The following is a 12,060-nucleotide window of genomic DNA, read 5'->3' as shown; positions in this document are numbered from 1 at the left end:
AAAAAATTGATATGGAGCTTCTTCTTTGTGTCTTCTGCTGATTTCTGTTTTTGACGTTGGCCACATTTTTTTCTGCAGTTTGTTGTTCACACATTTGCTTCTTCTTTCTAGACATCTATTATATATTATATAATTGAGGGTATATTTAAAGAGTTATATGTGAGGAGATGGAGACGTGGACGGGGACGGGGACGGGACCCCCCCCCCCCCCCCCCCCACACACACACACACACACACACACACACACACACACACACACAGCAACAGAATAAACACAAACAACCTCAACCACGAACTCAGAAGGGATTTTATATAAACATTTTCCACACAACCACAGAAATGGTCCTTGAGTGTTTTAACACAGTATCTAAAAACATGTATTTTTTGATAAGACAATAAATATTTATTTTTTTCTAATTCAAATATGCAGTGCAGTTGCAACCTTGCCCTGATACATGCTTTAATGTCTAATGTTTTAAAAACAAAAGACTCCCTGAGTAACATTGCAGAAAAACGCTTCAATTGCTGTGCAGATGTAACTCTGTAGAAAGAAGCTCCGCTTTTGTTCATCTTAAAAAAAGGAAAATTGAAGCAGCAATTCTGGAGATCAAGTAACTTCCCATCAAACGTCACACATGTAGCACCAGTAAAGAGGTGAATACCTATTTTGAGTCTCACTCAGGGGTGAAGCTAAGAAGTAGCTTTAACTTTGCCCTGCTTGTGTTGTCTGAGGGATTGTAAGATGTAAACACTAAAAGAGCAGATTTGTTTATCATGTCAGATCTATTCCATAGCCTAGTCTCACTTCCTTTCAAATAATAATAAAAAATAAAGAAAACAAACAAACAAAAAAAACCCTTCACATTTGACTGAGAATAGCCATTTTCCTTTCTGCACCCCCTGTCTAACTTCTGATCAAATTACATGATAATATGTTGGTTAATTGTCAAGAAAAGGATTGCACCACCTTTTTGTTCCTTCATCAATGCCCCAAACATTTGCCTAGTTCGAAGATGGCTTTTAAGAGTTCAAGCTCTTCATAATGGTTATCAGCAGCCTTTTTCTCGGAGCACTATATGGTGAGAAACAAAACTTAGAGCTACCTGGTCTCCTTCTCCTTCTGTTCACCAGCCTGCCAACAACTAAGATACACAGTGTTTACGTTTGCTTCGGCTGACTTGGGATGAAGAGACAAAATGGAACGCTATGACGAAATCATTTCAAGAGGAGTAATCCTCACAACTGTGGAGGTTTTTTTATGAAGTACCTGTAAATAAGTAATTGTTAGTAAATACCTAAATGTAATTCCCAAATGGAAATAACCTTAATGTCATTTTCAGCCTTACATGCTCTTTCTTCATGTGCGACCCAAGCCAAAGTTTGACTCTGCTTGATTTTCTAGAAGCTCATGTCAATATTTGTGTTACACTCTATTGTATTTGTGTTTGATTATTGTCACAGTGTCTGTAATCACATTCATACTTCACATGCATGACAGTATCACAGTGAAAATGCCACAGTGCCTCATTTAGATCGCTTTGATGCCTTATTCTTTTTCTCCTCTTTTTCCTTTTCTTGCTGCAGTTTCTTCTCCCTCTTCTTCTCCTCTTTTGCCTCCTTGTACTTCCATACAGGAGGCTCCAGGTAGCCCCTTTGCCTCTTCTTCTTTTTCTCTTTCTTTGGAGTGGGCTCTCCAGATTTTGTCACTTCAATCTTAGGAATACATCCTGAGGGGAAGATGCTGTTTCTGTGCACCATGCTGCGAGGTATGTAGCTCCTCACTCCGCCTGATGGTATGCTATCCCTGCCCGCTGTATCCTGGCAGCAGGAGGTCAGAGACACAGAAGCAGCCGACACAGTGGTGGGAGAAGCAGAGATGACGGGGCCTTTACTGTGGGACACTCTGCCCTCCTCTAACTCCTTAATGCTGTGCCTCTCAAGCAGTTCAGGTATGGCATACCGGCGCTTGCCGATCTCTGGTGGGCTTGAAGGACAGAAAGGGCGACAACCAGTGGCTACTAACGGGCTGTGGATGCTGGTGGTCATCCGTACCATATGATCAAACACCCCATTGTCCTCAGGGTCGTGGGGAAAGTTAAAAGTAAGGCTGTCCTTGATGCGCTGGCGCAGCTTCTGACTGGCTGTTTTGGTGGCTGTGGCCTTTGCTACCAGTTGTTTCAGATCTGGCCACTCAGGAATGTAGGTCTCACAAAACTGTTCAGCAACAGGTAGAGCCTGCAGACGACGTATTCTCATCAGGGTCTCGAATCGTCCTGTCCTGAGGGCCCAATCCCGAAGACCTCTCCCTTGAACCAAGTCCATTGCATTCATATCCGCCCCTGCACAAGAAAAGGGGAGAAAAAGTCCTTAATGGTGAACATTTTCTTTGCAATAAAATCGTGATTATGTATAACAAATTGGTGGAGGGAGACAATCAGCATGTCTGAGTCAAAACTTGTACGATAACTTAATCGAAAAAGAAGATGCCATAGAATTCTCGATTGGACTAAATGTACAAAGAGACTTAAGATGTTTGTTTTTGGCCTGTAAAAGCCCCAACATGTAATAATGCCTTTGTAACATCTAGTCTCCATTATGATCATTTTGTTAGCCTGATGCTTGGATGAAGTGGTGACAATCTGGGGCACCAACATGTCGTAAGATTGATGTGAACGTACAAAGCATGATGACGATGATGGAGCTGCATCATGGTGCTGTTGCAGACTCCAACATGAAAAGAGGGGATGAGGCATAAGAAGCTGTCCAAGAGATTTTTTCATTACTGACAAATAACTTCCAACACATAATGGATATTTTTTTGTAGTGCCAACCTAAATGTGTCCAAGCATGGTTTGTGTAAGACTAATCCCAGCAGTCCAGAGGACAGGATTAGTTCTCAATTCAGTTGCCCTGGTTTACCCTGTACTTAAAGTGTTGTATCATAATTACCTTTAGTTTATTAATTCATGAAAATGTAATTAATCATCATCCTTGCTTGGTAAATGGCTTTTGCCTAAACTAGCATGTTTGTGGAGAGGCTATAGTGCACCTGAAAAGTATTTACAGCGCTTCACTTTTCCACATTTTCTTGTGTTACAGCCTCATCACAAAATGGAATAAATTCAATTTTTTCTTTCAAGTTCTACACACAACACCCCATAATTACAATGTAGGAAAAGCTTTTTTAAATTTTTTTTTTTTTGCTAATTTATTAAAAATAAAAAATTGAGAAATCACATTAAATATTCACAACCTTTGCTCAATATTTTGTTGATGCACCTTTGGCAGCAGTTACAGCCTCAGGTCTTTTTGAATATGACGCCACAAGCTTGGCACACCTCTCTTTGGCCAGTTTGGACTATTCCTCTTTGCAGCACCTCTCAGGCTCCTTCAGGTTGCATGGGGAGCGTCAGAGCACAGCCATTTTTGGATCTCTCCAGAAATATTCAATCAGATTCAAGTCTGAGCTCTGGTTGGGCCACTTGAGGACGTTCACAGAGTTGTCCTGAAGCCACTCCTTTGATATCTTGGCTGTGTGCTCATGGTCGTTGTCCTGTTGTCCCCAGTCTGAGGTCAAAAGCGCTCTGGAACAGATTTTCACCCAGGATGTCTCTGTACATCCCTGCATTTATCTTTCCCTCAGTCTTGCTGCTAAAAAACATCCCCACAGCATGATGCTGTCACCACCATGCTTCACTGTAGGAATGGTAGGTGATGAGCAGTGCCTGGTTTCTTCCACATTCACGCCAAAGAGTTCAATCTTTGTCTCATCAGACCAGAGAATTTTCTGTCTCATGGTCTGAGAGTCCTTTTGGCAAACTTCAGACAGGCTGCCGTGTGCCTTTTACCAAGAAGTGGCTTCTCACTCTACCATAGAGGCCTGATTGGTGGATCGCTGATGGTTGTCCTTCTGGAAGGTTCTCCTCTCTCCACAGAGGACCACTTGAGCTCCAACAGAGTGACCATCGGGTTCTTGGTCACCTCCTTGACTAAGGCCCTCCTCCCCTGATGGCTCAATTTAGACAAGTGTCCAGTTTTAGGAAGAGTCCCTGTGGTTCCGAATTTCTTCCATTTACAGTTGAAGGAGGACACTGTGCTCAATGGGACCTCCAAAGCAGCAGAAATTTTTCTGGACCCTTCCCCAGATTTTTGCCTTGAGACAATCTTGCCTACAGGTTTACAGACAACTCCTTTGACTTCATGCTTGGTTTATGCTCTGACATACACTGTCACCTGTTGGACATTATAAAGACAGGCGTGTGCCTTTCTGAATCATGTTTAATCAGTCTTCAGTTAAGCTGTTGGATCATCTCAAGGATGATCAGTGGAAACAGGATGTACCTGAGCTCAATTTGAGCTTTGTTGCAAAGGATGTGAATACTTATGTGCATGTGATGTCCTAGTTTTTAAATTATTTTTCATAGATTTTCAAAAATTAAGATTTTTTTTTTCGCGTGTTTATTATAGGCTGTTGTGTGTAGAATTTTAAGAAAAAAGTTAAATGTATTCCATTTTTGATTGAGGCTGTAAAATAAAATTTGGCAAAAAGGGGAGCGCTGTGGATACTTTCTGGACGTACTGTGAGGGTCTGCACAATTGTTAAAATCTGGGGTGAGTGCCACAAAAAACTTTTTTGTCTACGTTAATGCATGCACAACAAAGTTGTCTTTTGAAAAAAACAATACTTCAATGATATGATTTTTAATGTGGCATAAACATACCATGCATTAGCAGAGCAGACACACACTCCTCTCGGCCCTGCAGACCTGCCTTGATGAGAGCCGTGAAGCCGCGGGGGTCCCTTACCTCTGTGTCCACACCTGAGTAGTAGTTAAGTATGTAGTTCAGAATGGTGATGAAGCCTGGATGGAGGGGAATTGGAAAAAAAAGGTGGTTTGTTGGTGTATTGGACTTCAGACTAGATGTTGGTTTTCAGTGCTGTGTTTGCCATCGAACATACCTGCCTGTGCAGCAATCATAAGGGCTGTATTGCCGTCATTGTCTTGGTGGTTGATGTCTATGAATGGACATGTGTGCAGCAGTGTGACAATGTCAACAAACCCTTTGGCTACAGCCAGCATTAGTCCGTTCTGAAGAGTAAAAAGAAGAAATACAAAGGCTTTCATCGTTGTACTAAACCTTAATGAAGTACCAAAAGTGCCAGTCAGCTCACCTTGCCGTTGATGTCCAGCTCCGTGGCCTCCTCCTTGGTGACTCCTCTCTCCAGGATCCTGCGTAGGGATGAAGTGGCATTCCTCGAACAGGCCTCATACAGTGTTTTGGGCGGATCTGTATTCTTTTCATCTGTTTCATATTCAGGAAGCACTGAGTCATCAGAGAGGACACTGTCTGTGTCAGAACCATCCAGGAGGATCTCTGAGTCCTCAGATGGGCCTTCACCCAGGTGGGGGTCATAGTTTGCAGTGGCCATTGGACCCCCTTCCACCTGGGATCACACCTTGCTGTTTGATCTGCTGCTCACCGTCTGCATCTGAGACACAAAACGTAGACATGTTCATGAACTTGTGGCCTTGTATACCTTGAAGTTCAGGGTGACTGTCACTGTTTCTTGCAGCAGACATTAAAAAGTTGCACCACTGTCACAAACTGATCTCATTCCCAAGTTTATAGAATATTTTAAGTTTATGTGGCTGTCAAATTACTGCTTTATTTACATCTGATACACGCGTCTCAGATCTATAGAACACTAGTTACCCTGAAGTACCTAGCTCTCAGCTCATTAAAGGAGCATAGAAATGTTAACTTAAACTGATTTGAAAGGAGTGGATAATGTGGAAACATTTATGTCAAATTAGTGTACTATCAGTGTCATCTCGTTCAGGAATTTGCAAGATTTCCTCTCCTTAAAATAAGCATCTCAGACTAGTTCAAGCATTTCTGTAAGACTAACAGGAACACAGCCTTTGAAGATAGCATGTTAAACAGAGCTGAACTCCTGAAAGGTCCTCGTGTGTAATGCACGATGCCTAAAGAGGATAAGAAGCTTCACCTCACCTCAGCCCTCCTGTCAGAGCGGCTGATCCGTAAGTCTGTGATTTAAAAAAAAAAAAAAAAAGGTTGGCTGACTTTAGAACGTGCTTTTCTCCAATGTTTACTATCTCAGCCATTTATAGTACAAAAGGAAAAAGGGTGAGGAGGAAGACACATTTTTAGAGCATTTAAGCTGATTAATGCCTAAAAATGAGCAAATTCTGTGTTTATAACTATAAATAGGCGAATGAAATAAACAAAAGCTCTGAAGAAGCCCAGTCTGTAACAGTTATGTGAATGAACACGCTGAAGGAGGAGTGTGTTTGAGGGAGGAAGGCAATATGGTGCCGGCAGCGTTGAGAGGCCAGGCCAGTGACAGCATCTGTCATGGTGTCTGAACTCTGTCGCGCTTTTGTGCAGCAAGAGTGCATGGAAGTAGCTTCCGGTAGTTTCTGCTGTAAATCCATAAACTACACAGTGTCAGATCATTGAAGCTTCCTTCACTGGCACATGACATGGTTTCAGAAGGAGGGTAGTGACCTTTTAGAGGTTTCCAAAGAGACTTCAAAGAAGCTTAACTTCAGGTGTCTCTTCAACATAATATGTATCAACCCTGAATTCATCACTTTATCATGCCCACTCTTGGAGCAAAGTGTGTTTTTCCCTGTATGCACAAAGTAGTGTGCACGTGCTGATAATGATACATTAATGCCAAGTCATTAGAGTAAGACCATCTTTTGTTTAAGCTCTTGTTAAATGCCAGATAGAGCTTATCAACTCCTTTAATCCCACACGCATATGTTATTTCTTATCCAGCATTGCATCATGCAGGAAAAATGAGGGTTAAGATCAGAAAAACAATCTGTCTCCTCCTCTTTTTGCACCAACACTCCAAGCCTCTACTTTAACTGCCACTGTGGCCTCCACTTCCTGCTGAGTAACAGCTTGCAATCTGGTCAAACTTCTTCCTCCTCTGAGCTCCAAATTTGAGCTCTCTCTGTTGTTGCACTAAACCGTGGCATGAGAGTGTAAAAATGTGCAATCATTTGTGCCGAAGTGGAATTAAAAAAAATAAAAATAAAATCACACAGGAAGAGCCAGAGTCTCACCCTCAAACAATCCAGTCAAGAGTTTGTCCTCCTCTCTGGATCTTGGCGCTTAAACCATCCTCAGATATTGGTCTTCCACTCTTCTTGTTGGCTCTTGCAGGAAACTGGTAACTTTAAGTTTCCCAAACTGACACCAGCTGAATTCCTCCCCCCTCCCTCCATCTCTCCAACTGGCCAGTTAGCTTGCAGCAAGCCATCCAGGTCCCAACATAGACTGTGCTCTCCTAAGTCAGGCAACATGCTCTCTCCCTCTCATCCTGATTACAGAAGATTTAAGGATTAAGAGAAAGAAACAGACAGCAGCCAACCTTGCTCCTCTTACAGTCGGCTCTCTCTTTCTCGTCTCCCTTAGAATTCGTCCACGCACAGCTCTCTGCTGCCCGTCTGTTGTGTCAGAGAAATTCCTCTGCAACCAAGTGCTGTGACTGAATCACGCACGCTGTGGCTCCCAAATGTGGAGTACTGCCAAGGACCCCCTGCCTGAAATAAATTCAGTGTGTCTCTGTAATGGGAAGCAGCGACTTGGGTGTGTTTTCCCATGGAAATTTATTTGCTGGGACAACAAACTAACCCTGCTTTTACTCTAAACCAGGGGGGCCTTGGATGTAATTGTTCCCATGACAGGGATGAGACACACAGAGACATGTTGGGAAACACATGGACGCTCTGTGATGTGTGCACACAGATTCCCAAACACAGGACAACAACTCTTTGTCCTCTTTAAAAGATGAAGTTAAAAATATTTTTCTAATGTCATAGGTAGTTCAATCTGAAGATAACATCTGTATTAACTGCTTTAATTTATGTCAAATTAAGTGTTGGAGAACTGAATTTAAATGCTTGTTTTTGTAGTTTCATATCTATTTAAAGGCTCTTCTCAAACAGCAACCCCAGCTACTTATTTGTCTTGAGGTCTGAACCCCTTAATGGACCAGACTGGATTGTTAACAGGTTAATTTTTAGCACCATGGACGCGTTCACGTGGCATCAAAGGGGCATGTAAACAGATTAACCCCAATATTCACTCCGAGTTAGACCAATCCGTGACTTTGTGCATGTGAAGCTAGCATGTGCCCTGCAACAGCTCTGCTTTTGTTGGAGAGAGACAGGCTGCCCCCTTCTGATCAAACGTGGTAATGAACTGCTTGGGCATAACGAATTCCCACTGATAGCAAGATTTTTTTTTTGTCTTTGAACACATTTACTTTGAACTTTCGACATTTTAAACCTTGACTAATTTTAAAACACTTTGTGAGAGCACTTTTGTGATTTTGATAAGTTTCTCTTCACAGTCCATCAACTAGATGCTAACTTCCAAACCTTTTCAATCCTGTGATTTAGAAACTTGTTTTTCTGTCCTACAGTCACACTGTGGATGTCATCTAGCCAAGTCTGCCACACCTCTAACAACACAACCCCACATCCCTTCAAACACCTTTTGCGTCTTCCTTATCAGAAGCTGTAATCCGTCAGATCAAGCCTGCAGCGTCTCTCTAAGTAACCTGACCCATTACTCAAAAAGTGCTATGTTTAGATCCAGAAGCCTGAGGTGGGACTTCTTTCTCAAATAAACTCAGGAAAAGAAAAGAAAAGAAAAAAACACACACAGGGAAATGCTAGGTTGCTGGGATTTATTGCTTGTGAAAAGGCTCAAACAGAAATAAAGCAGACAGGAAGAAATCCAGAAGGAAAGGGAAGTGTGTTTGGCACAACAGGGTGGAGTAGTGATGTGTGGTTTCTCCTTCATCCTGTCAGATACACAGCAGTGATCTGCTTCACCAGACGAGGGCAGCACAGCATGCTCGTACAGCAGGTTTGTGTCTCTCTCCCAAACCAAAGCCTTAACTCTTGCTCCTCAAAGGAAATCCATCCAGTTTCACAAATGATTACTAACCTGATGCCAGAACATTTTGTCCCAACTTACCCCTACTGAAAGCTCTCACACTTTCCTTTTAGGGTCAGAGTTATTTTCCTCCTTTTCTGCAAATTCCTAACAGAGACATTCACTCATCAGCGCAGAGAGCCGTCCAGCCTTTCCCCAGGCACCAGCGTACCCAGCAGAGGTCAGTGGTAGAGCAGGAGAACTTGGAAAAGGGCTTGGGAAGTGGTGAGCTAAGTTTAGCCAGCTTAGTGACTGATTCTGAAGGCAGCCATGTGCTCGGCTAATATTAGATTGTTGGCAGTCTCTGCAGGACCCGTCTTACCAGCACTTTGCTCTGACTCTGTGAGCATCTGTCATAATATTTCAAGCTATAAGGCAATTAGACAGACCAGCCTCCTCCCTTCTTCCCTCCCTCACTTCGCTCCCCTTGTTCTAAATCATTTGAAAGCATGTCAGGATCAAGAATGTGGAAGAAAAAGGGGAGAGGTAAGGAGGAGATCTGTGAAAAGTAACTGAAGTGATTACTTTAACACGGCACAACTGACAAGTAACTAAACAAACTCAGGAAACAGTTTTATGCCAGTTTACTGACATCTTCAAAGTGCTAAACCTCACAATAACTTAACAACACAAACACATAAGTATGGTGAAAATATGAGCAGCTTGGCCCCTGTAATTCACATAAAATCCTTTATATTGCAAAGCAGTGTGGCAACTATTAGAGATGGAAAATATTAAAAAACAGAGCTTTATTTTTTCATTTTTTCATTTTTTTTACCAAAAATAGCAACACTTTTTCATTAAGAATAAACACTTTAAAGGTGCTGTGAGGAGTTGAAATGATCTTTAAAAAAAGTCTCCCTTCTAGATATATCCCTAATCGTAATCCACACTTTAAAATGAGATTATCAGCGCCAATATTGCTGGTTACAGGTTATTTTAAATTGCTACTTCTTAGCTTTCGGTTCGGGTCCACTAGGACTGGATTTATTTACGGCACGTCTAGGTCTCTACGGCAACACCAGGTGAAAAAGTGAAGTCACGAGAAGAGATAAAACACAGAGGTCTGTGTTTTTCTCTGCTTAAAACTATTTCTGTGATTAATTTTGTAGTGATGGTGGACACAGGAGCCTAACTGTCAGGCAGAAAAAGGACAAAAGAGCAGAAGAAAGCTAAACAGGAGAGTGATACAGCCCCGAGCTAAAGGCTAATTAGCTAATTAGCCTAAACTGTTTGTGATAATGTTCATACCAACCCACATGTTATTCTGCAGTGGTCTGTTCAAACTTGAGAGTCTATCAATAAAATCTAGAGTGAGGTTACGTTAGCTCTGCTTGGTAGATGACTGGCAGGACATAACCAGGATTTACTAGCACATTACAGACATGTGTCAGGGCACCAGACTGTCAGCTATGCTAAATATAAACGCACACTAAACTACAAGCGAACTGACAGTGTTTACTTGTTGTCACGTTAGCCTACAAACCGGGCTGCTAACATAGCCGGCTGCTACAATGTCTGCTTGATGTCAGGTTTCAAACTGTAGCACTACGTAACTGTACAGATAAATACCTTACCTCCGTGCGTTGTATCCAGTAAAAAGTTGTCCTGAACAAAGAAAACTTGTTTCGTACGGAGACTTTGGGCCACAAGGTGGCAAGGGAGTGCAATTGAGACAGATCTTCCTCATAGCACCTTTAATAGTATGAGAATATGAGGCAATGATAAATACCCCTTTCACACAAAAGAAAATTCTCACATGAACAAGTTACTGTCTTGTTCATGCAGCACAACAACTTGCTGTGCACAGATTAATTTTACTGTCACCAAGATAATTACACACAGGTGAACAATATTGTGCACAAGATAAACAGTGTCTGCACAATACAACTGTTGTTAGGACAAGACAATTCTTGCTTATGCTATGGTAATGTACACTTGGGTTAAAGAGAAAAATTTGCTTCAAACATACTGGGACTTAAAGGGCTCATAGACTTTGACAACACTGGGCCAATTTAATTTAAATGACATCAAATCAGTTTATGTATTTGTATTCCAAGCTTGTGCAGTAAATTTTATTTTCATTTTCCTGAGGATTCACTAGGGGGGCATTTTATTACCTTTTCAGTAAGTGGTTAAAGAGTTGTGGCAGGAAATGTGGGAAGGACGGACGCGCCACAAGTCCCTGACCTGACATTATTCAGGCACACTACAGTGCATGGTCACTCTGTTTACTTTAAAAGGAGAGATGCATGATTGTATGTCTCACAGACATGTAGAAATAATAGCTTCAACAGGAGGTAATGAGCAGTCTTTATTTTGTTTTTTAATTGTTAAACAACTTCACAACTTAGAGGATCCCCAGAGTCTCCAGTCACAGCAGAGAGAGGGAGAGAGGAGTCACATAAATATAAGGTTCCTAAACTGGAATCCTGGAATCTCCATCAGCCTTCGCCTGGACTGCGTGTTACCAAAACAGTACAACACAAGAATCTGAGGCTGCAAAGGGGATCAGGGGAGGTCAGAAACTCTCTGCCATAGGCTGTTCAAGCTCAACTCAGTGGAATGAGTTTGTTTCATTTCTGCTTCGAGAACTACACTTTAACTCATTTTAAGAAGTTACAAACCTATTGTAACTTCATCAGTTTTACTATCATCAAACACTCAGAGCAGCAAAAAGTTGTATATGATATAAATGTGATGTGATGTTCAACTGGCTCTGAGAAAAAAATAATTAAGATACAACCTCAAGACCATAATAGTTAGGTTCAGTTATGCATCAGTTTGACAAAATCCTGGATAGTGTTGTTTTTCTGATGAAGTTGCTCTTAGATCAAAGATGGTTCGGCTAAAGAACAGTCAGTATAGGATTTTATCTCCAAAAAAACTAGGTTAACATTTCTCACTATTGAGGATCATGTCAGCATGCAATGTTAACTTTTTAGTATCTTTACCTAACAAGCTGTGACAAGGGAAGAGCTGCTGTTTTTCACCATTGCATTGTTAGATTAAAACCCCTTTTCAAACTGTCCCCTACATTTTTTCTTTAATGGCTGAAAAGCTGTTGTTTTGATCCCA

General features: G+C 41.7%; 1 protein-coding gene across 1 annotated transcript; it reads right to left on the bottom strand.

Annotated features, from left to right (window-relative positions):
• Positions 1 to 452: 452 nt before the first annotated feature.
• ankrd33aa (ankyrin repeat domain 33Aa) lies at positions 453 to 7,409 on the bottom strand. The gene is made up of 5 exons (XM_074682077.1): positions 7,101 to 7,409; positions 5,174 to 5,491; positions 4,961 to 5,090; positions 4,722 to 4,862; positions 453 to 2,339 (listed from the first exon to the last, which is right to left on the bottom strand). The coding sequence occupies exons 2-5, from the start codon at positions 5,429 to 5,431 to the stop codon at positions 1,525 to 1,527; spliced, it is 1,344 nt and encodes a 447-aa protein (XP_074538178.1). The 5' UTR covers positions 5,432 to 5,491; positions 7,101 to 7,409; the 3' UTR covers positions 453 to 1,524.
• Positions 7,410 to 12,060: the final 4,651 nt, after the last annotated feature.

The sequence above is a fragment of the Halichoeres trimaculatus genome, unplaced genomic scaffold (assembly GCF_033239565.1).
Source record: "Halichoeres trimaculatus isolate MK-OKI-2021-1 unplaced genomic scaffold, fHalTri1.1 fHalTri1_scaffold_11, whole genome shotgun sequence".
NCBI classification, from domain to species: domain Eukaryota; kingdom Metazoa; phylum Chordata; class Actinopteri; order Labriformes; family Labridae; genus Halichoeres; species Halichoeres trimaculatus.
The sequence above is the reverse complement of the archived record's forward strand: the minus strand, read 5'-3'. Positions and strand labels throughout refer to the sequence as shown.

Bases quoted from the DNA above. Each gene is read 5' to 3' on its own strand.
- ankrd33aa (XM_074682077.1), bottom strand. From the start codon at position 5,431: ATGGCCACTGCAAACTATGACCCCCACCTGGGTGAAGGCCCATCTGAG. The intron at 4,863-4,960 runs GTATGTTCGATG...CCCTCCATCCAG, and splicing joins TATGATTGCTGCACAGGCAG to GCTTCATCACCATTCTGAAC. The intron at 2,340-4,721 runs GTATGTTTATGC...TTTCTTGTGCAG, and splicing joins GTCTGCTCTGCTAATGCATG to GGGCGGATATGAATGCAATG.